Source organism: Podarcis muralis, chromosome 9, assembly GCF_964188315.1.
Source record: "Podarcis muralis chromosome 9, rPodMur119.hap1.1, whole genome shotgun sequence".
NCBI classification, from domain to species: Eukaryota; Metazoa; Chordata; class Lepidosauria; order Squamata; family Lacertidae; genus Podarcis; species Podarcis muralis.
In genome coordinates, this window is record NC_135663.1 from 39,298,117 (window position 1) to 39,325,630 (window position 27,514).

The following is a 27,514-nucleotide window of genomic DNA, read 5'->3' on the forward strand; positions in this document are numbered from 1 at the left end:
TCCCAGTGCTGCATATTTTGGAACCCTGCTTGATACAACCACAGCATCAGCTGCAAAGAACGGGTTTTGTAAGATTTTGACATTCCCATTCCTTCTTTAGGAGATGTACAGACACACTGAATCCCGTAATGGGTGGCCATGCTATTTAAGCGTAGGAGTGGAAGACAATCTGATCTGATGTACCAAGAAGAAGCCCCAAAGTAACATGGCTGCTGTTGTGAGAAACTGCACAATATGCTCTTGGGTGATTTATGAACACACTTGAATTAAGTAAAGGATGTGTTCTCACTTAACTTGAAATTATCATGAAAATGATGCCCATAAACTGCCAGGCAGAGCTGCGAGATTAAATAGATTTGCTGCACCTCACAAGCAACTTGATATCTGGTTTTGTGCACTCAAGCAAGATTTATCTATATGGCATGCTCAATAAAATGCACAGGGGAGAAATTAAATTAGAACTGGGATGTGTACATAGATGGAATGCACCATATTTCACTGGAAGTGGCCTACTTACAATAACTTTGACAAAGCTGGCAGGAAAGATCCCTGTGCAATTCTTGCATTTTCCTCTGTACCACTCGTCATCTATTTTCTCCAGAAGATAAACGGTCTCTCCAGAATAGAGGTCCAAATCATCAGTATGTTCTGTGGACAACAAAAAATTATACCTGTTCATGTTGTAGCCTAGTATATTGAATATCGCTAAGAAAAGCCTCATTTAAAACAAACACTGTATGCAAAAACAAGCCAGAGTTTGGAAAATACTATAACATAAACTACTTAGGGTTGGGAGTAGGGAACATACTGGAGTTTGGAGTCAGCACAGCCCCTTACAATAGCACAGAGGAGCTAGGTTACATCTTCCCTATGAACATAAAACCTGCCTGCTAAATCAATGGGTCTAATTTACTTGGCTGTCATCCTATGATTCTAAATTTCCTCCCAATAGTCTACTAGGCATTTTAATATCAACAAAATGAAGCCAATTATTTTCATTTAAAAGGGGGGGGTAATGGGGGGTGTAGGTGGAGTTTGGAAACTTTGGGGCAAGTCCTTCTGTGCTTACCTTCTTGCAATCCAGAGTGTGTGCAGTTTAATTCAAGCCATGAACCATTTCTGTGTGTGTCTCTGGCAGTGCCAGAACATTACATCTACCCATGTTGTATGTCAAAACAGTAGTTGTGCACAAGAGGCAAGCTGCAGTAATTCATACTGGGCCCTTTCCCCTGTTCTCCCATCTACCCATGTATCTGACACCATGTCCCTCTGAAAACTTCCCACAAAGGAACCCCAGAAGCCTATCAAACCTGCGATGCCCACAGGCCGACCAGGTGTGTAACCGTGTTTATGGTTATCTAGCCATTTCTACAAAGGTAACTCAGTGAGTGACTCTGGGCATCGCAGAGCTGTGTACACTTTCTGCCTTACACAGGTATCCTCTCAATTTCTTCTTCATCATCCTCATCCCCTTTAAACTTTCTCACTTAGCCACTGCATTGTGTCCCTTGCAGCAATCACTTTAGTTGTGTTTGCTTATAAGCAATAAACTGAAAACTATGAATGGAAACTGCTTCAAGCATGTTGCCGTTTCCCAGCAAGAAACAGCCTAGCACTGTCAATATGTTCTGGCATGCAGCAGAACCAGTAAACTAAAATCTGTAACTAAACTAAAATCTGTAAACATGATTCAAAAAGAAAGAAGAGCCCACAATTTTAACTGTTTCCATTTACACTGCTACCACTGAACTGCACTTACCTGCTAGAAAATCATGCAGCACTATCGCATGAGGAACACCTGGGTCGGAAATCTTCCGCATATTGTCCGAATCCTTAAAACACAGTAGATTTGGAAATTGTGATGCTTGGTGTTTGTTATTTGTTGGGAGCCCTAATTTCTGTGTGGATCATCCATCACTGACTTAAATATAACCTTCCACCGATTTATGTTGTTAGCTGTTAAGACATAAAATGTGGGGCCTGCTTCTTTTCTCATTTAATCTGGATTTTAATACCACCTGATCTCATTGAAAATCAATGATCTTAAACCAGCGCAGTACATGCATCAGCGAAAAGAAAATCGCATCTCTGAAAACTGCAAGCCGCTGCTTTGTTACTGTAAATGAGATGTGTGCCTGTCTAAGCCTTTTCCTTATTTGCAAAGTTTTCTAACTAATTCTCAGATAGGCTAACTCCACAGCACCAATAATAACAGTAAATCCCCTTGGGAAGTATGAGCAAAAGATGCTGACCATTTCAAAACACAATATCTATTTTAATTTGTTAAGAGACACAGATAAAGGCATCCTGGTCTATTTCTAAGAGTAACCTAATAGCACGAGATGCTTAACATCCTATACTAAGATAATAAAATTATGTTTTGGATTAGGATTTACCAACTGCTGTTCCAGTGAAATAGTGTTGCCCTGGAGTAAGAACTTTTTTAATACAAAGCATGCTAGGATCTGCAGAAATGTATAGGAAGCTATAGGCTCTGTGCAGAACAGCTCTCGATAATTGTCTATTTTTTTCTAATTCGTTTCAACTGGGCAGTTTTTGATACGTATATTAAAATTCATACCCTCTGTCTGCTTTTCAAACTCTCATCCAGTGGAGTTATTATCTGCATCTGGGATGAATGAACTTTGCCAGTTTCTTCACCCTTTTGACATTCAATGATGCTGTTGTCAACATGGTCCACCAGCACAAGCACATCCCCACGCTTTAAAGTTAACAAAAGGCCATTAGATGGTTCATGATTCAGCAAGCAGCATGTGCATATGCATGAATAAGCCACAAGAAAGAGCTTTACCTTGCAAGAGAGATGGCTGGGATCTTGTGGAGTGATATCTTCCTTGGCGATTCCATGAGGCACAGGAAGCTTAAGACAAATAACTCAAATGTTTCAGTCCAAAAATAGCTCCTGTCAATTTGCTACACAACTTAATGTTTTATTACATATTGTAAAGAAAGAAAATCAAAATACATTTTAAGCATTTTAAATAAAATATGCAATATATTTTAAAAGCATTAAACATTTGAAAGATACAGAATCAACCATATTTTTGGAGCATAATTTTTTGTGCGAAAACTGCAGTGTATTACCGTATTTTTTTGCTCTATAAGACGCACCAGACCATAAGACGCACCTAGTTTTTGGAGGAGGAAAACAAGGAAACAAATATTCTGAATCCCAGAAGCCAGAACAGCAAGAGCGATCCCTCTTGCTGTTCTGGCTTCTGGGATAGCTGCACAGCCTGCATTCGCTCCATAAGATGCATACACATTTCCCCTTACTTTTTAGGAGGGAAAAAGTGAGTCTTATAGAGCAAAAAATACGGTAATTCATTGTTTGTCTGTTTGCTTATTTCTTAAAAATGTGTCTATCCTGCCGTTCATCATAAGATCTCAGGGTGAGGAACAATAACACTTATTTTAAAACCCACAGATCCATTAAACAACCTAAAAGCAGATAACATTACTATTTACATAAGTTACGAAACAATAGGGTGGCTTCTATCAAACCCCAATTTTGTTCTTTTCCTCACCATGTATTTACTGTAGAGAGGATGGCCTGGCTTGGGTCGAGGAGGTAAAGCTGGGTCTTGATTTTTAGCAGTATCATTCTTTGTTCTCTTGACTCCTGGCCCTGATTTGCCTGGTTGTTTATGGAGGTTCACGTCAGATGATGAGCGAGAAAACCTCCCCTTTTGCGATGAGGCCTTGGTAGACTTTGGTGGTGGTGGCCTTCCAGGGGCACCCTTAGGTGGAGGAGGTCGAGCTGGGGTGGTTTTTCCATCACCAGGCCTAGAAGTTACACAGACAACAAGGAATATAAACCATATAACAGAAAGCATAGTTCATTCAGATATGTAGAAAAATACTTCAGGGCTGGATTATCTGAAACTACTAGAAAAAAAAGCAAGAAGCATTTTTTGAGGGGGCAGTGGACAATCATTGCAATATCCCCAATAGCCTAGTCTCTTAAACAGAAAATTCAATTTCTGCTGACCAGTTTTGATTACAGACAACCAGCTATTGCAGGAAGGCAGACCATAATTAAAGAGCTTTGTTTGAAGCTGCCGAGGGCAGTTATGTGCACCATGTCTGAGCTGCCTCATGTGCAAGCTTGCTGAACCAGCTAGACAGAATATCAGATTATAAACAGTTAGGAAGAATGTTTACACCATACAGTGGTACCTTGGTTCTCAAACGCCTTGGTACTCAAACAACTTGGAACCCAAACACTGCACAATACCTGGAAGTAGGTATTCCAGTTTGCGAACTGTTTTCGGAAGCCGAACGTGCTCCATTTTGAGTGTTATGCTTCTGCTTTGAGTGCCACACTTCCGTTTTGAGTGTTACGCTGAGGTCTGTCTGTTTTTGCTATTTATTTTACATTTTTGTAGCTCTTTTGTGTGTGCGTGTTTTTGTGACTGTGTGGAAACCAGTTCAGCTACTGACTGATTGATTGTGTGACTGCAGTACATTGTTTATTGCTTTCATTTTATGGATCAATGGTCTTGTTAGATAGTAAAATTCATGTGAATTTGCTGTTTTAGGGGTTGTTTTTAAAAGTCTGGAACAGATTAATCCATTTTGCATTACTTTCTATGGGAAAGCACGCCTTGGTTTTGGAATGGAGTTCCAGAACAGATTAAGTTTGAGAACCCAGGTACCACTGTACTGGTAAATATGTTCCCATCTACTGAAGTATTTAAAACACCATAGGAACAAATAGGTTTTTAGCTCACAAATGTCATTCTGCTGGCCACTAAACAATTTGATTGATATGAGATACTAGGAAATTGTCAAAATAGTACAGTGGTACCTCGGGTTACAGATGCTTCAGGTTACAGACTCCGCTAACCCAGAAATAGTACCTCAGGTTAAGAACTTTGGTTCAGGATGAGAACAGAAATCATGCTCTGGCGGCGCGGCAGCAGCAGGAGGCCCCATTAGCTAAAGTGGTGCTTCAGGTTAAGAACAGTTTCAGGTTAAGCACAGACCTCCGGAACGAATTAAGTTCTTAACCCGAGGTACCACTGTAATAAGTAAGAATAACTTGGCAGGGCTTTGATATGTATTTTTACAGCGTTCATTTCAATAATGATACCTGTTGTGCCTAATTCTCTATATTTGACCAGGGGAGTTGCACAACATCATAAAAAAAAAATCATTATAATCCTTAAAACATTTAAAACTACTTCTCTAACAATATTAAAAGAACATTGCCACCATGTTAAACATATTTTAAATACAAACTGTTTAAGCAAAAAGGAGAGATGCAAAGTATATATTTATGACGATCTTAATAAACACAAAAGCAACAGGTTAAACGTGTAATACAACAAAGCTGACAAAAGAGAGAGAGAGAGAGAGAGAGAGAGAGAGAGAGAGAGAGAGAGAGAGAAAGCCAAGCTTATATCAACAGCAACAATGACTCATCTCCTTTGGGATTAGCCGAGTCTTCCTGAAACAACGCTCTCGGGTTTACTCCTATTATCATCATTCCTGCAACTTAAGATTTCGGAGCTGAAAGACAGCTCTGTCTTCTTGCTATGCAAGACTGGACTGATCCAGTTCCACAATCGGTTCAAGCTGTCTAATGCAGGATAGTTATGTCAGAAGAGCAGTGGTACACTTTCTAATTTACTGTATCCTTGCTTGGAATAGCTGGCCAAACGGTTTATCTGCTACAGAGTTGAACGCCATAAAAGCTTCCCTAGGGCCCAATTCCTATGTTGCACTAGCACTATGTTACCAGTTTGAAAGTGGAATCATATAAATGCTGTTCTGCTTTGTATGGAAGCAGCTCCCCACGTGGGGAGCTCATGAAAAAGGAGGACTGCACTGGCAAGGCTGAAATCATGAGGATCCTGTTTCGAAGCAGCTTCATGCAAGCAGCTTCCCATGTGTAACAGTGTTTATATGCAAAACAAAAAAAAAATTCCTTCCAGTAGCACCTTAAAGACCAAATAAGTTAGTTCTTGGTATGAGCTTTCGTGTGCATGCACACTTCTTCAGATACCTGAAATTTTCCCAGTAGCTCATATCAATCAATTTCCCAGTAGCTCATATCAATCAAATTGTTTAGTGGCCAGCAGAATGACATTTGTGAGCTAAAAACCTATTTGTTCCTATGGTGTTTTAAATACTTCAGTAGATGGGAACATATTTACCAGTACAGTGGTACCTGGGTTCTTCAGATGCATGCACACGAAAGCTCATACCAAGAACTAACTTAGTTGGTCTTTAAGGTGCTACTGGAAGGAATTTTGTTTTGTTTTGACTATGGCAGACCAACACGGCTACCTATCTGTAACTGGAACTATGGAAGTGTTTATATGATTTGGTTTTTCAATAATATATATGACCGGAGTGTTCTTTTCTGGGTTGCTCTCAAACTGAGCAACTTACTATTAGATGCACTCCTATTGCTGTCTAATTCACACTTGGCCAATAGTAATCTGCTGCTATTCCTAGCTATAGAAAGAGGCAAGTGTATCAGGCTAAACCATGGGTTAGTGCTAGTGCATGAACGGGAACAAGCCCAAACAAAGCCTCTGGTTTAGACATTCCTCCCTGGCAGGAATTCCTGCCAGAATTTAGTTTCACCTTTGCAAAATGTTGACTTAGTTTTGCATTTGAACCAGAGGTTGTGGCAAAAGGTAGTTTAATTATTCCTGTCCCCCCTGAGCAAAACCAGTTGGGCATGCAGTATTCTCCGTCTACTATTCCCTTATACATTTCAAGGGAGCCTGGGATAGCTCTGACTTTGCTAATGTAAGGGGACAAAAGAGAGAGGAACAGCAGGAGTTCATATTCCACTCAAGAGGCAGTGTCAACAGTTCATTGCCATTGCAGTTAAAAGGAAATGAAACTGTTGCAGTGTGGAAAATGATTTGAATGCATTCTTATGATGGATCAGTGACCATGGCCAATGTATGAACTACACACACACACACACACACACACACACACACACACAAACTAGGCAGCATCTTTACTACACCAAGGCTTTTCCCCATCTCTTTCTACTCCTTTTTGTATGGTTATTGGACAAATTGATACTTTACTCACCTTGGGGGCATTATGGGTTCATTCTTTGATGACTGTTTCAAACTAGAAAGGTCAGATTCCTATTGGAATAAAAAATCTGCATTATTATTTGGACAGCATGATTTGAAAGTTCAACATTATTATTATTATTATTATTTCAAGGGAAAACTTAAATTAAGATTTCACTACAGAGATTTTATTATCCCCCCCCCCCGAGGGACTCCTGGTGAATATTAGCACAACTTGTGCTATTAGTATTTTGAGAGATGTAGGGCAACTATTTGAGAATAAAATGTAGGAAAGCCCGTTTACTGTAAACTAGGGGCCTCAATACACAATGGCAATGTCAGACATACTCCAAGTAGTCCACTGATTTCATGTGGTCTACTCTATGTCTCTAAGTATGCTGAAGAATTGATGCTTTTGAATTATGGTGCTGGAGGAGACTCTTGAGAGTCCCATGGACTGCAAGAAGATCAAACCTATCCATTCTGAAGGAAATCAGCCCTGAGTGGTCACTGGAAGGACAGATCCTGAAGCTGAGGCTCCAATACTTTGGCCACCACATGAGAAGAGAAGACTCTCTGGAAAAGACCCTGATGTTGGGAAAGATTGAGGGCACAAGGAGAAGGGAACAACAGAGGATGAGATGGTTGGACTAACTCAAAGCTACTAACATGAGTTTGACCAAACTGCAGGAGGCAGCAGAAGACAGGAGTGCCTGGCGTGTTCTGGTCCATGGGGTCACGGAGAGTCAGACACAACTAAACAACAACAACAAATATGTCTAATGTTGTACAATAACCCAATGTGACTGAAGAAAAGCTAGTGCCAAATTCTTCCCTAGTGAAAAAAAGACTAATATCTTCCATCTTTGTGATATCCAGTGGGGCAGTGTGGTGGGGTGGTGGACAGAAGATCTTTCTTTCTAAAGAGATATGATGCACTTTCAAAAGGGTAAGTGGAATTAGTTCAAAGAAATCACATTAGAGATAAAAATGCTTAGTAGAACTTTGTGTATTACTGTAGGATATGGGGACAGCCCTCGCTGAAGAAAGGAAACAGAAACTACAAATGATACAACTGTATTTTTCCAACACAGAGAATGGCCTTCTGTATCAAAGCAATGTGTTTCCATGCTGATAGCCAAGGCATCCTTTCTTTTCTGAGGTAAAAATAGTTGATGCCTTCATTCTCATACCAACTCCCATCAGCCCCTGCCAGGATGGCCAAAGGTCAGGCTTGGATGGGCCTGTAGTCCAACAACATATGGAGGGGCTCTATGCTGGTGACACCTACAATAGAAGATCTCACACCAGTACATTACACACAGCTTGGGACTTTATGGTCTAGCATAAGAGGGGTGTAAAAGAGAAATTAAACCAAGATGGAATAATGGAGCTGTGTGTGTCATCCTGTAAGCTACAGGATATACATACATACATACATACATACATACATACATACATATGGAGGAATTTCAGAGCTATGACTATTCACCCTCTACTTGAAGACCCCAGCAAGGAGGAGCCCACACCCCCTTTCTAAGTAATTGGTTTAATTGTTGAACTGCTCTTATGATTAAGAATTCTCTCCTAAAGTTCAACAGAAAACAATTTAGAGTCTTAATTCTCAAAATGGCACCTTATGTACAAAAGGATAATTCAAAGATTATAAACAAAGAAGAATGAGTTACCACATTTTTTGTTGCTTTGTTGTTATTGGGTTTTCCAGCCGAAACGCCAGATGTGTTCCCTATTGGTTTTTCTGTAGGAAGTGGAGGAGGGCTCTCTGGAACTTCATTTAAAGCTGAAAAAATATTAGTGCTTTTATAAACATCGCCATAAACATCATACAGATACACTAAAAAACATAAACATCAGTGGATCTGATCGATCAAACAGAATCACAACATCTCTTTGAAAAGATAGATCCTTCATCCTGGCCAGGGGGTTTCACCATTTCAAGAAATGACACATGAACACCACAACAAAACCAATGACCCATGTACAAAAAGGTATGGACCTCTTCACTAGGGATACGGACGCACTGGTGAGGATGCATTATGTCAGACTTTCCAACAGATGCTGGAGTGGGTCATAGAGATAGTACTCCACACCTCCCATTTCAGAACTATAAAGACTGTGTCTTTCACAAATGAACTGCCTGTTTCCTCTTGCTATCAGAGCACGACTGTTTTCTTGGGCCAGAGGACAGTAACGAGGATGGTGCTGTGGGTTAAACCACAGAACCTAGGGCTTGCCAATCAGAAGGTTGGTGGTTCGAATCCCCGTGACAGGGTGAGCTCCCGTTGCTCGGTCCCAGCTCCTGCCAACCTAGCAGTTCAAAAGCACGTCAAAGTGCAAGTAGATAAATAGGTACTGCTCCGGCGGGAAGGTAAACGGCATTTCCGTGCACTGCTCTGGTTCGCCAGAAGCAGTTTAGTCATGCTGGCCACATGACCTGGAAGCCGTATGCCGGCTCCCTCGGCCAATAAAGCAAGATGAGCACCGCAACCCCAGAGTCGTCTGTGACTGGACCCAATGGTCAGGGGTCCCTTTACCTTTACCTTTAAGAGGGGCATAAAGCTATAGCAAGAAACGTAGATCATCAAGATCTGAAGGGACAAATATATAGGATGATTTTTTCCCCCTTATGGAAAAAAGGAAAATGTAACCACAAACATAACTGGCACATGGTCAAATATTCCACTTTCAAACTTCGGTTGTATGCTACCAAATATATGCAGTGACTTTGAACTCTTTGGATAAAGAGCAAGGGTAAACACCTGACAAATAAAAATAAAATACTCAGTATTCATAGTGTTGTTCAGTCAACCTGAACTTTAAAAAAGAATGGAGTTTTGTTTAAATGTCACTCTAAAGACCCTAGAAATGGAGGTATCGTTCTAATGAAGGCAGATGTGCATGTTGCTAAGCAACAGCTCACTGCATGGAATGAACTCTAAGACAGAATAGGTATGTTTTAAGGTATCTCTACCCAGAAGCCTTTCACTGTTCTGTCATTATGAGAAAGCTTTTGCTAAATCTTTACAGCAGTGCACTAAGGAATAAAGGAGACGCACGGCTCTTAGTAAGCTGCTTTTTGTCAGGCCAGACTATTTGTCCTCCTGGCCCAGAACTGTCTACTTTGACAATCAGTGGCTCTCAAAGGTCTCAGCAGAGGTCTTTCCTGTAAACTTAAACTGGAGATGCCAAAGATTGAACCTACGACCTTTTGCATACAAAGCTTGCGCTCTGTGACTGAGCAATGATCTCTCCATGTGTTAGAAAACTAGCATTGTGCAAGGAACTGTGCGAGAAGTCTCAGCATATGCCAGTGGCGTGCAATTCCTAAATTAAACCACTGCATAATACAGCCGAAAAATGTTAAGTGCTAGGGGTGGCATCCAATGTAATGTTAGCATACTTCCACTTCTGCAGCAGAGTCCTTTCTCTCTTCCACCCACAATCCTTCTGTGCCCGACTCAAATTTGCTCTGGATGGTCCCCCCCCCCAACCCTCCAGAGCAGATTTTTTAGGAGACATAGGGGCCTGTAGGGGAAGAGAAAATCTGTTCTGCTCACAGACAAATATAATTGGATTTCACCCTTGGATGTTACCTTTTGTTGGTTTAGCTGGGATTCGGATCACAGTGGGTTTGCGCACAACAGCTGGTTGAACCGCCTGTTCTTTTGCAGGCTCTTGTTTGGAGGGCAAAGTGACAACGTCTAAGGAAAACACAAAATTCAGCATGTTATCTTGCTCCGGTTCCAGAGAAAATGCCATAAACTTCATTCATTATGGAAATGTTGCTGAAAGGATAAATCTGTACCCTTACTGTACATTAATTCTGTAGCCATCTTGACTCTGAAGACATGCAGAGGTTTTTGTATGGGGGGAGAGTTACCCCTGAAGACAATCCTACCCTTTGTTCCTGAATGTCTGCTGAAGGTCACCTATGGCCCTCTCATTTGAACTAAATCTATGTTGCTGTATCAAATGATTCTGTGGGGAAAAACTAATTGATTTACTTTTGTCATTTCCATTTCCAGAACTGGATTAGTGACAAAAACTGGCTTGTAAACAACTCTAAATACAGTCATACCTTGGGTTACAGACGCTTCAGGCTGAGTTTTTTCGGGTTACGGACCACCGAAACCCGAAAGTACCGGAACAGGTTACTTCTGGGTTTCGGCGGTTGCGCATGTGCAGAAGCGCTCAATCGTGCTTTGCGCATGCGCAGAAGTGCCAAATTGCAACCCGCGTGTGCGCAGATGCGTCGCTCATGGATCACATTCACAACCCGAGCGCCCACTGTAAAACAAAACGTTGAACATAGGAGGCTGTCTTATAGTGTGTCCAGACCAGGCCCGGGCAGACAGCTAGGTATACTTGCCCCAGGCCTCGGAGGACTAAGTCGGCTGGGGGCTCTTGCCAGGGACCGGCTGCATTTTTGTGTTGAGTTTATAACTTTATTCTAACAAGCCTACAACCCTGCCGCCCCTGGCTGGGCCTCAGACAAGCTCTGCATGGGCCTGAGTCAGGACACTAGTTCATCTTGCTCAGTACTGTCTAAAGTGACCAGCAGCAGCTTTGCAAGATTTCAGGCAGGGTTCTCTCCCAGCTTGACCTGAAGATGCCAAGGATGGAACCTGGGGCCTCCTGTATCCAAGGCAGGTGCTCTACCACTGAGCTATGGCTCCTCCTAAGAGATCTATCGCTCTGAGTGCCTTTGGGAGGAAGGGAAGCATGTACACTGAATTAATTATGAATGATATGCTCAGGGCTTCCGTCCTAAGAGGAATTTCCACTGCCCCGCCTTTCTGTTCTCCTTCTCCAATTGACACCTAACAATCCATGGCTAAGGATCATTGTGCTATATTTACTAGCAGCTTTATCAAGGTTTTTGGGGTGTTTTTTAAAAAGAGTTTTGTTTATTTCTGCAAACCTTGGGATTTCTCTGAACATGCTGATATCTCCTTATTTCTCGTGGGTGGTGGTGGGTTTTATAATTAAGTGTATAATTATGCAGCTGTTGTAATTTAGATATTATATTTTATGTGAGAGAATCATTGGGAATTTTGGTTATTATGTATATATGTTAAGTTTCAATAAAGATATTTGGGGGTGGGGAAAGATATCTCCTTATTTCTCAGTGGATCCATTTTAAACTTCATTCCTGTTGGCACTTGCCATCTAAGTGTGTTATTAGAGAGACGAATGCAGCTGCAAACAAAGGGGCTGGCAACCTATAAATACTCAGTGCTATCTTGAGCACAATCCATAAAAATGAGAAAGCAAAATGCTTAATGCACTTGCTAAAGACTTTTCTCTAGCAATAATCTGATTCTATTTAGGAGTGTGAACTTCACACAGGTTGGAGCTGACTACCTTTACTAACAAAGGGTTATTACTGTATGAAGCTTTGAGAGCACAGTGTAAGACTAAGAAGGGGCAGTATGCAATTTTCCTACGAAGTATTCCCCGCCCCCAAATGCTTTTTGCCACATTTCTATAAGATATTAAGGTGCTTCCTATCTTTCCTACAGACTACAGATGCAGAATATCCTACCATCTTTCAGTGTGCTCTATTCCTATTTTGGCACCATTATCTAGATCAGAAATGGAGAAACCTGTAGCCTTCTAGATGTTGTTGAATTACAGTTCTCATGATCTCCAACCAATGGCGGTGCTGGCTGGGGCTATTGGCAGTTTGAGTCCAGCAATATCTGGAAGACCACATGTTTGCCACCGCTGAGCAAGACATACTGAGCTCCCTGCCCTATGCATAGCAACAAGCACAAACAATAACCCCACAGTATCATTATAATAATTATTATATCACGATATAAGCTTTTCACAACCATGGTGCCCAAGACTTCTAGTCACCATCTCTCTGCAAAATATATGCTGACTATGATGGGATAAGGTGCATATGGCTTTTCTCCTTCAGTACACTGCTCTGCGATGCATGTTTCATTTCCCTAAGAAATGTAGACCAGCTATATTTAATCTGATTTTAAAGTACAGCAATAAAAACAAAACAAAAAACACCATTAGACTCAAGGTACCGGTTTCAAGTATATACAAAAAACCATCAACAGTTCATTTCCTGCTGTAATCTGCCAAGGCCTCATTAAGGCAATAAGGAAAGGAAGTTGTAGTACATCAAAATTCCATCTACTTATTCACTGCACAGGACATAATAAGAACACACAATCCTTAAACATCATTAATACAGACTCATTTGTGACAACTATACCCTATTACCAGCGCAGATTTACAACCCACACAACTGAAAGCATTTAATAGTAAATGAGGCAAGAAGCTAAAATAGCCTCCCCCCTTCAGTTTTGAAAACACATTCTCTGCATGAAATCTACACAATATTATTGGGGGAGGGGAACCATATGGCCCCTATAAAGTATTTGGAAAACTATGAGCAAGATCCTATTGCAGCATCTGATGTGTAAATAGAATGTCCCCTCCCTCCTGTGCACCCCTAAAATCTGCTGCAGAGCATTAGGGGACCCTCCAAAGCAGGTTGGGAGGTGGGGAAAGTTCTCATTTGCTGGCGTGACACTGGATCTTGTCCTGTATGTTTCTTCAAATAAGAAAGAGTGCCACTTCCCAAGAAACAATTGGAAGTGCATATTATTATTATTATTATTATTATTATTATTATTATTATTATTATTATATTTGGAAGGTACATACTACTACTACTACTGCTACTACTATTGTCTACTTGATTTATTAGTCATTTACTACAAAAAGTGACTAACTTTAAACTCCTGATTGCTCTTTCGCAGCCACATCCTTACCCGTCCCATACCTGATGTCAACTGTGATATAGGTGAGCGTGGTTTGGGAAAACAGACTAGTGGGCCAAATTAGGACTCTGGGCTGTGGATTGGTGGTTCTCCACCACTGCTGTAATAGGAAGAAGCAGCACTTTCCATTCTGAGCCCTGGCAGTTTTTCTGTTTTTATTTTGCAGCTGACACTCAACATTCAATGGCTTCTGAGCATGCTCAGTCTTCATTGGGCTGTGTTTTCGGTTTGTTTTTGTTTTTTTGCTTTTGCCACCATAGGGTTTGGAGTTTTGTTATTAACTGCAGAACTCTCCTGTACTGCATATCTCACTAGGCACATTTGGATACCCACTGGGGAAAAAGTAGGGGTCTTAACCCCCTATCTCTTATATTTCTCCTTTCATTGAACCTTTCAGCAGCATTTAGATTTTTGTATGAGCCAGAAAGCAGTAATTTCACACATAAAAATTCACGAAACACACCGAATATAAAAATTATGAAACATATCAACCGTGTTCCTCTGAATGGAGGGATCACTACTGTTGCCATGTGATGAAAGTGATCTCTCAAAAGATCAACATGTAGTGACACTTTTATACTTAACACAAATGTATCCTCATGCAAAGAATGCCTGCAAATCTTGTGCTATAAATCTATAGAGGCTAAATGCTAGATAAACCAATGTCTCGTTAAAGTTTCTAACTACAAATGTGTGTGTGTGTGTGTGTGTGTGTGTGTGTGTGTAAAATCCACTCAAAATGTCACAATAATTCTTACAAGCAAGGGTAATTTTAATTGGGCACTCCCAATACACATATATGCTATTTATTCAGTGTACTTAGCAACTCACACTCTAAACTTCTTTGAACACCAGCTCGCAGTCCCAAGGCAAAATTCTCACTTGCTTTCGGGTCTCAAGCTTTCCTTCAGTACAATTTATATATAACCACTACATAAATGTACATTACTACATAAATGTAATTCTTGAAACCATCAATCATGGATCAGTTGTTATGCCAATGTTCCAGTAGCCCTGTTTTTTCAAATCTATTCCTATAACCAAGAGCATTGCTGCCAGAAGCCAAATAAACACAAGATTATATTGAATAACATCATATAAAATTTAAGAAGACAGGAATAAAAATAGAGAAAAAGAACAGAAATACTCTTTTTTGCATTTAAAAATTAAAACAAGAATGATTTAGGGAATTGTAAAGCAAAATTATTTTAAACATATACTAAAGGTACAAGTCCATATCTACATTGCCTGAGATGAAGTTGAAATACATTAGGAGAATATTATTTTACTGGTAATGTTTCAGTTCCACTACCCTAAAAGCCTGCAAGCTTATGGAATCAAACTTTAATTCCAGATTCTAGGCAGACACACTCACCTGTATACAGCTCAAATGAATGAATTTTGACCTTGATTTGATAGGTTTCCCAAACATACCAATGTTGTGATAAAAACAGGCATGCATATTCAGAATTGTAATCATTCTTATAGGAAATTCCTTCCCTCTTCTTAAATCTTACCGGATTCTGACGGCGTAAGTTCCTGAGGAGTCCCGGCTGAGTTAGGGGGTAAAACATCATCATCAAAGCTAATCAGATCTCCTTCCGCAGGTGGCTTGCCCTGCCCTGGAGGTGCTGAGAGGCTGCTTGCAGAGGGCTCCGCCAGGGATCGAAAGGCATTAGACTGGGCAGCTACAGAGAGCCTAGGAGTAGCACTTATTGGCTTCAGTGGAAGCATAGGAAGAGCAGGACTTTCAAAAGAAACCGACTTCTTGGGAACAAGTGGCCGAGGAGCAGGAATGGGGGATTTTCTCTGTCCATTACTATTTTCTGAAGCTGACTGGCTTGTTGAACTAAGCAGTCCATTGCTACTGCTTTTTACAATACCTGATTTTGGTTTCTTTGGCAATTCAGGCTTGGTTATGTTGCTCCCAGCTTCCTGAGGTTGCGGTTGCCTTTCCTGGGGAATGACCTTTAGTTTGCTTTCTGTCCACGAATCCCACTCACCTGAAGCTCTGTTGGCCACTGGCTTTGGGGCCACCACAGGTTTTTTTGCACTTATTATGGGTTTGGGGCCTAAGGAGCGTGGAGATATTTCTGGCTTCTTTGTTTCGGTGTTTGCTTGCGATTCAAAAGCTTTAATCCGAGATAGTATGCTACTTTGGCTCTTATCTTTATCCATACTGTCCATATGAGTGTCCCAAAGGCTGTCATCTAGTAAGGACAGCAGCTGAATTGCCGGTGTGTCCTTTTCAGTCCTCGACTGGCTTGCTTCTTCCTGATTGTCTTGTGCGTTGCTTTGAGTATCTCTAACAACAGGTTTCAGATTGCCTTTTGATCTTGGTTTTGGAACAGGACATATTACAGCATTAGGCTTCTCCTGACATGCCTGCTCCTCTTCCAACACAACTAGAAGTTCCTCATTTTTGGAAGGATTGCTGATCAGCAGAGATGATGAAGGTCTAGGTGGCTTTCGAGGAATTGGTACAGCTGCAAAACAAAACGGTACCTCCAATTCATTGGACAAATTTTAGAGGGGGAAAAGATACAAGATCTTATTTTTTAAAAAGCGACTTGCAGATTGCAAACACCATCTAAAAAGAGGCATTCTGCATTTTCTCACATGGAAGGGAAGGCTATTCTTTCAAGAAAATGCCTAACACAACACAGACATAAAAACAAAGAAATAGGTTTCTTCCTTCAGAACAATAGTTTTCCACCTATATGCAAATTTAATCTAGCAACTAATAAATTCATAGTAACCAGCTAAGCTTTCTTTTGTTGTGTGGCATCCCTAATTCTGCTACATCTTAACTAATCACATTTATTTATGTCACTTTCCCCCCTGTGATGCCATTAATTCGTTTTTGTGAGCAGTGGTTTGGCTCTTGTCGGCGCATGTTCACATGCAAGTCATTTGTGTGAATGGGCTCCAGTTGTGAAAACTCAACCACAGCAATGCAACACACGCATAGAGAGATACTGCATTGGTCTGAACTGGATCTCCAACAACTCTTTAGGGAACACTTCATAATAGGATTTGCCTCATACAGCTGAACCCACGCAGCTGCTTTTAAATGTAATTCAGCTACAATTAAGAGTTATATACCTGCAGTGCTTTCGCATTCACAGAGACCATGCAGATTACTTTTCACATTTGTTCCTGGCAAGTTGCTGATTATCTCTTCTGGAAAGTCAGTCTGTGTTGAAGATGTAGTGGTGCATCTAGCATTAACAGCACTGGAAGCATTATTGTTGCCAGGAGTGTTGACTTGCACTCGATTGATCTCTTTGATTACCTGCTCATAGGAAGGGGGCTGCAAAAGAAACACATGCAAATTCCACATGGCATGGTTTTGTTTCGCAAATGGAGCATTTCTGCATGCATACAAATCTGTCCCATGCCCCAAGCGCAGAGGATAATTATTAATTCTGATACTGAAGTCATATCACCGTATCGTAGTCACCACATTAAAATCAGCCTAGAGGGAAACCCTCAACTTCCTCACCTCGGCTGAAACAAGGTCATTTGTTCTCCAAGGGGCCTGGGTGTGAGACGACTGGAAACCTAGCCCTTGCTGAGGGACATGATTTCCACCAGGAAACCAGGAGGATGGCCCAAGCGGCTCAGCTGCAACTATTGTGATTTCAGGGCGCCTGAAAAAGGTAAAAAAGAAAGATTAAACCAATGGCTATTGATGTAATTTGGAGATGTATTTTATGTAGATCTTCAGCACAGGACCCCTCTGGGCACCCAGTCTATCAAACAACAGTTTCCTAAGGTAAAGGTAAAGGGACCCCTGACCGTTAGGTCCAGTCATGGACGACTCTGGGGTTGCGGCACTCATCTCACTTTACTGGCAGAGGGAGCCGGCGTACAGCTTCCGGGTCATGTGGCCAGCATGACTAAGCCGCTTCTGGCGAACCAGAGCAGCACATGGAAACACTGTTTACCTTCCCGCCGGAGCGGTACCTATTTATCTACTTGCACTTTGATGTGCTTTCAAACTGCTAGGTTGGCAGGAAACAGTTTCCTACTTTCTGCAAATAACCAAGAACTCCACAGATATCAACAGAGTTCTCGAATCTTTGTCCTCTGTCATTTTGATTACCATACATTTTGATGTGTCCACCCATGAAAGACCATAAGAATTCTAAAAGCAAATTATCTGGGGCTAAGAGCATCTGTTGCTATGGTACTTGGAGAACTATTTTGTGGCTTCGGCAATGATACATCTAGACACTACCAAAAGAGAGCCTACGGAGGGTGATTTCAGTACTTCTTTTCACACACTGGAATTCATTGCATGCTCATGAACCCCTGCAATATACAGAGTATTTATCTCCTAATAAACCACCCATGATAATATTAAGTATTTGCATTTCAAATTATGTATTTCATACTTAAGAAGAGTAACGGAGTCTACAGGATGAAAACAGACAGCATCACATAATGGTATTAACAGGTTAAAGAGCACAGGAATTACTTTGCACTGCAGCTTAAAATATTATCGCTAGAAAAATGATTTATTATGAATATTACAAAATTATTGTTCTTTAAAATATTGGTTGACTGATAGTAAGTCCTCCTATGAACTCATATGGAAAAAACAAACAAAAATAAAAAACCACCTGCACTTGCTATAAAGGCTAAGGCAACAATCGAACAGCTCAAGTTTTACAACGAAAAGTTTTTATATTGTGACATTTGGGTAAGTAAACAGGAGGAAAGTAGCAAGTGAAGAGAAAAGGAAAGGAAAGGAAAAGAAAAGAAAAGAAAAGGGGGAAATGTGAGAAGTCAAGGGAATACAAAACCAAAACATGTAAATGTAGATTATTTGTCCCTTAGCACACTTTTGTACTTGCAGAAGAGAAAGATGGATAAAAAGATGATTTTCCACAACCTTTTAAAATCATGTTTGCCAAGTGGCAGGTTTAGGAACAGGTGAGGTTCTTCCTGGTTAATTCCATGTCATTAATCTGGAACAAAAGGTTGTAGAAGCATGCATCAGGAAGCAGCCAACACAATCTGAGTGGTGGGGAGTTCCAAAGGAACTCAGCAGAGGAAACAGGGCCAACTCTTTACACACTGAGGCATACTTTCAGTTAATTCAGTCCAGTGCATACTCTACTGGAAGAGTAACAGGTTTTAAAATAATTTTTACAAGGCAAATGTGTTTGTGTGAGAGAGATAAAGAAACACGAGCACAGATGAGAGAGAAAGAGAGACCAGTTGACAACAAAAGCAGGATTAGACATACATTCTCAAACACATTTTATTACCAGGAGAACTGAATGAAATATCAATTATCACATCCTACCTTCTCTCTCTTTGCTGTTCACTGTGGCCAGATGTCCGAGAAGCTAGTTTGAAAAGACGTCAACAGTTAATTTGGTCTAGTACAGGCATAACATTTATATTTCAATACCCAAATTCTTGCCAAATTACTGGGGGGGGGGGAACCTGATTGTAGTGAAATTTGTTTATCAGTAAAATCATTCACAGAGATTGTTAAATTCAACATAAAATATGTTTGTTAAGGCTAGTCCTTGAATGGCATCTCGACTGAAATTAAAAGAATTTTCGCAAAGCACATCTCATGGTTTGGAGGACAACATAAAAATGTTAAATCCGAAACTGGTTTTGTAACGCGGTATTAAAAGACAAGGCTGCACGCTTGAACAACAAGGTTATGAAAAAATACAGAAGCAACGCTCCAGTCCAGTGCGCATACAGATCTCTTGAGCTTGTCAGGAAGCCAGATTAATTTCCGAGAGAGAATCTTTAATTGCAAAAGTATGTGTGCCCAGAACTGCTTTCCATCATTTAAATTACTGAGAGAATGCTTTAAATGGAGGGTATCTGTATGAAATTCACAATTCCCTCTTGGAAATCACAGAATTTGGGGTGCTTACATTTTAATCCAGACTTCTAAATTTAAAAAGTGTGTGTGTGTGTGTGTGTGTGTGTGTGTGTGTGTTGCTCTGTACATTCCCACTCTTCAGAAGTTCCTCCTAATATTCTTCTTCTCAAAAGACAGAGAGGGAGCCCTGCAGTCACTGCAGCTCTATTATATATCAGGTTCTATCACGATTATTGAACAAAGTTAATGATAGTTATGTTTTTAATGCATTTTTATTAAGTAAAACAGGTACAATATAGTACCATGCAGATGTTTTGGACTACAACTTCCATCAGCCCATCATCATAGCCAATGGTGAGGATGTTGAGAGCTGTACATAGTCCAAGCATCTCTGCACTATAGCCTCACCTCAACCTATTTTTATTAGCATTATTTAAACCGTACTTGAATGCATCCTTTTACATAGGTCTCATATAAATAATACAACAAAGAATTAACCAGGAGGATGCTTCTGCAGCAGTGGAATTTAAGAGAGCAAGTTTGGTCTTCTCGTGCAGAAGCAAGCTACCCTAATTACGCCACTGCAGATGGATCAGCAAAAATCAGCAAAGCAGCAGCTGGGAAAGGACAGCGCAGACATACCTCTTCCACGGGGCATATTTGATGTGCACTATTCATGAGTGCTGAAGGAAAAAGAGAAGGGGTTACAGCAGAGGATAGAAAGAATAAACCATGCTAGTAGTAAAGATCCACTGGGTTTCTATTGTTAGTCACACAAAGACGTCACTGTAGTATTCCCCCTGCCTCCAAGGAACACTCCAGCAATCATTTGCCAATTTTAAAATTTAGAAAAAAAATTTCGCGGGTGGCACTGTGAGTTAAACCACAAAGCCTAGGACTTGCCGATCAGAAGGTTGGTGGTTCGAATCCCCGCGATGGGGTGAGCTCCTATTGCTCGGTCCCAGCTCCTGCCAACCTAGCAGTTCGAAAGCACGTCAAAGTGCAAGTAGATAAATAGGTACTGCTCCGGCAGGAAGGTAAACGGCGTTTCCGTGCACTGCTCTGGTTTGCCAGAAGCGGCTTAGTCATGCTGGCCACATGACCCGGAAGCTGTATGCCAGCTCCCTCGGCCAGTAAAGCGAGATGAGCGCCGCAACCCCAGAGTCAGCCACGACTGGACCTAACGGTCAGGGGTCCCTTTACCTTTATATATATATGGGGCTTCTTTCTCCACCTCAAAAGAAATCAGAACCTTCCTATTTGGTTTAACAGTAGAATTCATCAGGTTCAACTGACCTTGCTTTGGAGTTCCCAGGAATAAAAAAAAGTTATCTAGTATGATTCAAAATTGCTGTGCTTGATTCTGCTATTCAAATGAATGTTAACAGGCCACTGGAGATAAAAGGATTGTTTCAAGCAGGTATCAGCAATAGATCCTTAGGTCCTTCTCTTATTGACCTTTAGTCTCAAAGAAGCCTTAGATGAGGATTTAAAAACATTCCTTTTATGCCGCAATTTAACCTTATACTCACTGACCAATGGGACTATATTATGCTTGATGTGACACTGTACATCACCCATTCTAGGAACCTGTTGACTTATAAAGCACTGAACTGGCTGCCAGTGAGCTATTGGGCCCAATTCAAGATGTTAGAATAAAACCCTGAATGACTCGGGGCTCAAAGAGTACCTCCCCCAGTATCAATCATCTCAGACCCAATGAGTAGCAGATCAGGCCTTGTTGGAGGCACTGCCCAGTTGACACTGACTCACGGCAAGGCCTCTGGTGGTTCCCCATTTGCAGAATACAATCTCTAGTGAGGTGCTTCTGTCACCATCATAATTAACTTTGAGGATGTATTTGAAACCATTTCTGTTTACCCAGGCATTGGGTGGCTAAAATATACTGGTCCTCACAACCCAAATATCACTGGATGGGGCAATGTTTTTAGCTGTAACCATTTTTAGAATGCTTTAACTGCCTTGCAATTTTGTTTTGTTTTTCTTTTAAGTTGTGGATCTGTTTTCTGAGCTCCTTTGGCAGGAAGGGTGGGATATGAATTCAAATAAATAATAAATACTCTTATTTCTGAAGCAGAAGTTTTTTCTAGTTTTTGTTCTGCAGCCTGGTTGGCATTGATATCAAGAGATGAAGGCTGGGAGTTCAGAGTATGCCTTAAGACCTGAGCAGGTACTTTGCAATTTTTCCTGGATTCAAACCTTCTCAAATCAATGCTGAACCTGCTCCCAGAAAACTGGGTCCAGACACATACTTTATAACAAGCCAAACCACATCTTAGCTTAAAGCAGCACAGTATGGTCTTTAATTTCTATGGGATATGGATTAAGTTGTGTATAAGCAAGTGGCATCTAAGTATTACCAATATCAGTTGCTACTAAAGGGCAGTTCATAATATTATCCATGGGGAAAGGAACTTTGATGCATGATAAAAGGAATGTGAAACATTGTTCTTTGCAGGCCAATTTATTCAATATCCAGAACAGGAATCCTGTAGCAAACATAGGTTTTTTAATACCGGATTTTCTATACATCTTAATATGTTATTTTGATACCTAATTTTATGAAACTGTATTTAGTTCACCTAAAAAGGTAAAGGTAAAGGTAAAGGACCCCTGACAGTTAAGTCCAGTCGCATACGACTCTGGGGTTGCAGCGCTCATCTCGCTTTATTGGCCGAGGGACCCAGTGTTTGTCCGCTCCACAGACAGTTTTTTCCGGGTCATGTGGCCAGCATGACTAAGCCGCTTCTGGCGCAACGGAACACTGAAACCAGAGCAGCGCATGGAAATGCTGTTTACCTTCCTGCCGGAGTGGCACCTACCGGTATTTATCTACTTGCACTTTTTGGCGTGCTTTCAAACTGCTAGGTTGGCAGGAGCTGGGACTGAGCAACGTGAGCTCACCCCGTCGCAGGGATTCGAACCGCCGACCTTCTGATTGGCAAGCCCAAGAGGCTCAGTGGTTTAGATCACAGTGCCACCTATCTACAGAGTAATAATAGGGACCAAAAACTAGAGTAACTCTTGGACACAGGCAAAAAAAAGTTTGGAAAAAGTTGTTTTTATATGGAATCAGTCATGGGGAATACATTTGTGATACATGCAAAATATGGTTAGTGCAAGACAAAACAAATGAAACAAGGGAAGTAATTCCTGGTAAGCATTAACTCCAGCTAGTTAGAGAGAATGAAGTACTGATATAAAGAACGGGAGAGTTCAGAATCGTTGACTGAAAAGGGAGAAAGAAAATGGGATAGTTTAATTTCAAACTTGGCCAGACTTGGGTTAGCCTGCAGTTCATTCATCAAAGTAGGGTGTGATCCCATCCCACATACTAAAGATGGCACAGGCCGTATTTCAATCTTCTTGGCCAGAGCTGCTTCATCTTTACTCATGCCAGAGTACTGTTCATACAGCTGGGAGAGGTGGCAGGCAGGCACTTAGAGAACTTCCTTCCTTCCTTCCTTCCTTCCTTCCTTCCTTGAAAGGAGTTGAAAGGAGGAGAAACTCTCTTTGGAAGAACCTTCTTCTCCCAACTCCACAAACAGGTCTAGCCTGTATGTGAGTGACTTTTCGAAATACTGATGTAACAGTGCTCCTGACGTAGTTCTACATCATACTTCCTCAACCTCGGCTCTCCAGATGTTTTTGGTCTACAACTCCCATGATCCCTAGCTAGCAGGACCAGTGGTCAGGGATGGTGGGAATTGTAGTCTCAAAAGTAGGAGGATAGAGAAGTAGGAGGATAGTTTTATGTCGAGCCAAAACGAAGTGGAGCAGCATTGCTCCCACTTTCTGTCATGCATTGGTGAGAAGAATAGAAAATGGCCTTTAATGTAGCCGCTTAGGATGGGGAGAGAAAGTAAGGACATTCCATTAGCTTGCCTACACAAGCTACCACCCAACCCTTGCCTTCTTGGACTCCCAACAGAAGCCAACCATTCTGCTTAGCAGGGAGGGACAGACCTTTCCTTTCAACCATTTTAACTTAGCAGCCTGTGCTCCTTTAAGCTTCCCACAGGCACAGTGGTGAGCCATGGTGGGTAAATAATGTGAGACAAGATCATCAGTCTCATGTTCTTAAGAACCCCTGAATTTGTACACTCCCTCTTTCTCCTCCCTCTCTAGCACAGCAGTGAGGAGGAGTTTGGAAACTTTCACTTCCAGTTCAGACTAATTGGCCGAGTCCTTTGAGTATTTATCTTAATTGTGGAAGCAAGACAACTTCAAGCCACGGTGCAGGTAAAGAAATGTTAGTTTGGCAGCTACTTCTCAACAACTACAAGACAAAACAAATGCATTTGCAATCTGCTTAATGAAGCTACAACAATCATTTTCGTTGTCATAAAAGTTAAGACACCTGCTCAGAAGGTGTAGAGAGCAGTCTGAAAGTATACTTACTTCTCTTGATTGCTGCTTTAATGGATGACAGGGGGCCTTGGCTTGAAAAGGAGAAGACAACAAAACAAAACAAAATATCAGTACCCATTGTCCTAAAAGGTAACAGAAAAACAGGGGGGAATTCTTCTACACACATCCCTAATTATCACTACCTATAAAATTGTTCATTTTGTAGCGAAGTGAAATTCTAGTTTATTTACTGAAGTAAATAAAAGTAGGGAAACTACTGTGGAATCATTGCACAATACCAAAAGAAGACCAGTCTTATCTCTTTCTGATAATTTTAACAAGTGTGGTTGATTGCAGTTCAAAGTCATTTTTTCCAGCTACGATGACATTTTCCATTTACTACTTCCCTCAAAAGCCCTCATTCCTTTAATGGGAAATTTTAAAAAAGTATTCAATGGAAAATCTAGAGGATATGGTGCAAGGAAAAATGGAACTATGTAGAACTATTCTTTCCAACAATGGGCTCCATCTCCCCTATGCTAAGGCTCCTTTATGAGCTCAAGCTTGCCAACACCTGTTTATAGGAGCGAAATTCACAAACTGACCAAAACTGTCTATGGAAAGCCCCAGCAAAGATGTAGGGATTGTTCCATTGGGTACTGGAAAAGCTGTATGCATCCAATCTTAAAACCTGCTGCTTCAGGAAACCAGTATTTTAATGGGGTATGCAACAGCTTGAAACAAGACATTATACTCAGGGATAAATCCTAGGAATAAGGCAGGGATTGCTCTGAGATAATGAGCACCGGCAGCCTCAGTCTCTTTACTTAATTTGGAATAGAGAGCTATTTCCCCCCATTATTACAATAACAATTACTCAACTTTTGGTGTGTCAGGTCCCCCTGACCTCACATGGAGAAGGCAATAAAAAAAATCCTTCTTTCACTGTTCTACCTCTGTACCCCTATGAGTTCTTGATGTCCTAGTAATTTCAGGACTTAAAATTTAAATTCCATATCTATCTTACAAGGATATAAGTCCTATTTTAGGCCTGTACTAAGGTACTAGGTTCAGTTTTTATTTTCTTTGCCTCAAGGAGGAGAAAAGCAACCAGATCCAAAACATAATAACAGATCCCAAAGACTTAACCATTTTCCCCTGTACAACTGAGGCACAAGCAAAACGTATTTTAATTTCCTTGTCGCCAGAGTGAAGAGCAACAGAGTCTGGGACAGTCAGTGCCTTCCCTTTTAAATAAACTTCAGTTTTGTATTCCAAAACGTGGGAAGAGATTTTTTAAAAAATCTCCTGCTCTAAATGTGAGCAGAAGGTCTGCCAGATCACTATTCTCTCATGCAACAGAATTAATGCTAGAATTCTTAAGATGGGACAATGGAATGCAACACTTCAGACTGAAAGTGCAGTAGCACATTTTAAGAACGTAAGAAGAGCTCTGCTAGATCCGGCCAATGACCAATTGAGTCCACCATTCTGCTGAAGCATGCAAGCAGAATCCAACAGCCCTCTCCCCTCCTGTGGTTTCCAGCAACTGGTATTCAGAAACATACTACCTCTGACAGGTATCTGAAGAAGTGTGCATGCACACGAAAGCTCATACCAAGAACTAACTTAGTTGGTCTTTAAGGTGCTACTAGAAGGAATTTTTTTGTTCTGACTATGGCAGACCAACACGGCTACCTATCTGTAACTACCTCTGACAGTGGAGGTAGAACATTGAAAGTAGACAATGTTTTTGAATGCTCCTTTATTGAACCCCCAGCTCCCTGCAAGTAGAAAAGTAGCACAACAGGCAGCAGGCTATATTAGAATCAGATGTGTTTTCTTATTTTCTTACAGGATTCCCTTCCTGCCACACCCCCCAAAAAATGGTATTCTCACCATCGATCACAAATGGTACGGTCTGCCAGCTCCAGGCAAAAATCAGATCCTGTGATGCAGACGAAAGGATCTTTCCCCTCAACAACAACACACACAAGCCTTACAAACCGGAGCTGCTCATTTCCAAGCAACAGGGGAGAAAACTATGCCAAAACATCTGTTGATGTTCCCATGATGACCGAAGGGTTAAACAGCCCTGTGATTGATTTGAGTTGGCTTTCACAGGAGTGAGTCATTGGGTGGTTTCTTGGCCCTTTACCTCTTGCACAATTCAATTTATAACTCCAGTTAAACTTTAGTTTGCAAATAAGGGTCGTAAACGTTTTTTACTTTCTGTATTCTATATACTTTCTGTTTCCATTGTATACCAATATTCCTGTGAGTGTATATAATTATGTATTGCCCTTCGTGAGTGTTAGCTGCAATCTACCCTGATTAGTTTAGCTTTTAAACACTAGTTCAAGCTTGAATAGTTTGTGGTTTCAGCACACTATTAAAAGGCTCACATTAATCATAAGCCCTCACCCATTTCAACATCGTGCAACAATAACAGTAATCATTGGGATAAAAGCTTTATATTAGACACCATGGGTTGCACACCAACATCACCTCAATAACACAGATGTGTCTTGGAAACAATAACATCACACACACAAAAATGGTATTCCACCCAATTTGTGCGTAATAGAAAAGAAAAAAACACAAACAAATTATTTTTAGCAACAAAGTCCCATGCCACTATAAAATGTTGACAGATTTATGATACCATGAAGCATAGTTTTGTGCACCAGAGCCCAACATGTCTTTGTCATGTGCAAAAAGGAGTTCTCTAAACGAGCTTGCAAAATCAACAAACCAGCAACCAGTTCCTCTTGCCTTTGAATTTTGTCTTTAAAGGAGACACTGTTTATGCTGCAACAGACTAACCTAGCTAGCCTTCTGGAATCTGTTACCAGTGATACTTTAAGATGAACCAGTATTTCAAAAAGCAAAAGTTATCTCTCCACACAGCAACAACTTGTTCCAAGTAGCTGCTGACTCAGTTGAGTTACACCCTTTATGGCATTAGAAACACAAACTTATAAGTGTGTGACCTTTGAAGAAGATGCCTGGCTCAGAAATTCTAAATTGGTGTAATACAACCACACCTCTTCTAAACTTGCCCTTCCAGATGCAGCAACATTGCATGCAGAGCTGTACTAATGAAACACCAAACTTTGCTGTGCTAACTCTCCATGACTACAATTCTACCATACCAGAAATGAATATTCACCAGAAAGAAAAATACCTCTAACAAAGCAAAACCCACTTCCACCCCAACTTGAAATGCAGTCATCAAAACTGTTAATGTTGACTATCTTTCCTCCACTTCCACATACAGCAGGACAGCCAGAAATATTTAGGCTGAAGTAGCCCTATGAGAATGGGACGCGGGTGGCGCTGTGGGTAAAAGCCTCAGCGCCTAGGGCTTGCCGATCGAAAGGTCG

General features: G+C 41.0%; 1 protein-coding gene and 1 long non-coding RNA gene across 7 annotated transcripts in view; one reads left to right on the forward strand and one right to left on the reverse strand.

The window, feature by feature from the left end:
* The window catches only part of SH3D19 (SH3 domain containing 19), a 61,870-nt gene that overhangs the window by 9,761 nt on the left and 24,595 nt on the right, over nucleotides 1-27,514 (reverse strand). For 2 of the 6 annotated variants that reach the window (XM_077934092.1, XM_028745001.2), the window contains exons 3-16: nucleotides 24,180-24,220; nucleotides 20,400-20,440; nucleotides 19,215-19,257; nucleotides 17,403-17,550; nucleotides 17,003-17,210; nucleotides 15,415-16,383; nucleotides 10,685-10,792; nucleotides 8,759-8,871; nucleotides 7,084-7,142; nucleotides 3,549-3,807; nucleotides 2,813-2,881; nucleotides 2,582-2,722; nucleotides 1,760-1,832; nucleotides 518-648 (exon numbers count right to left, since the gene is read on the reverse strand). In XM_077934092.1, the coding sequence (XP_077790218.1) occupies nucleotides 518-648; nucleotides 1,760-1,832; nucleotides 2,582-2,722; nucleotides 2,813-2,881; nucleotides 3,549-3,807; nucleotides 7,084-7,142; nucleotides 8,759-8,871; nucleotides 10,685-10,792; nucleotides 15,415-16,383; nucleotides 17,003-17,210; nucleotides 17,403-17,550; nucleotides 19,215-19,257; nucleotides 20,400-20,415 (2,337 nt within the window). In that variant the 5' untranslated portion in view covers nucleotides 20,416-20,440; nucleotides 24,180-24,220. The remainder of the gene's footprint in view (nucleotides 1-517; nucleotides 649-1,759; nucleotides 1,833-2,581; nucleotides 2,723-2,812; nucleotides 2,882-3,548; nucleotides 3,808-7,083; nucleotides 7,143-8,758; nucleotides 8,872-10,684; nucleotides 10,793-15,414; nucleotides 16,384-17,002; nucleotides 17,211-17,402; nucleotides 17,551-19,214; nucleotides 19,258-20,399; nucleotides 20,441-24,179; nucleotides 24,221-27,514) is intronic. The other 4 variants (XM_028744998.2, XM_028744997.2, XM_028745000.2 and 1 more) reach the window with 4 other exon arrangements.
* On the forward strand, nucleotides 23,855-26,544 carry LOC114604660 (uncharacterized). Its single transcript, XR_003708387.2, has 2 exons — nucleotides 23,855-24,020; nucleotides 25,986-26,544. It is a non-coding gene; the product is annotated as an uncharacterized LOC114604660 (long non-coding RNA).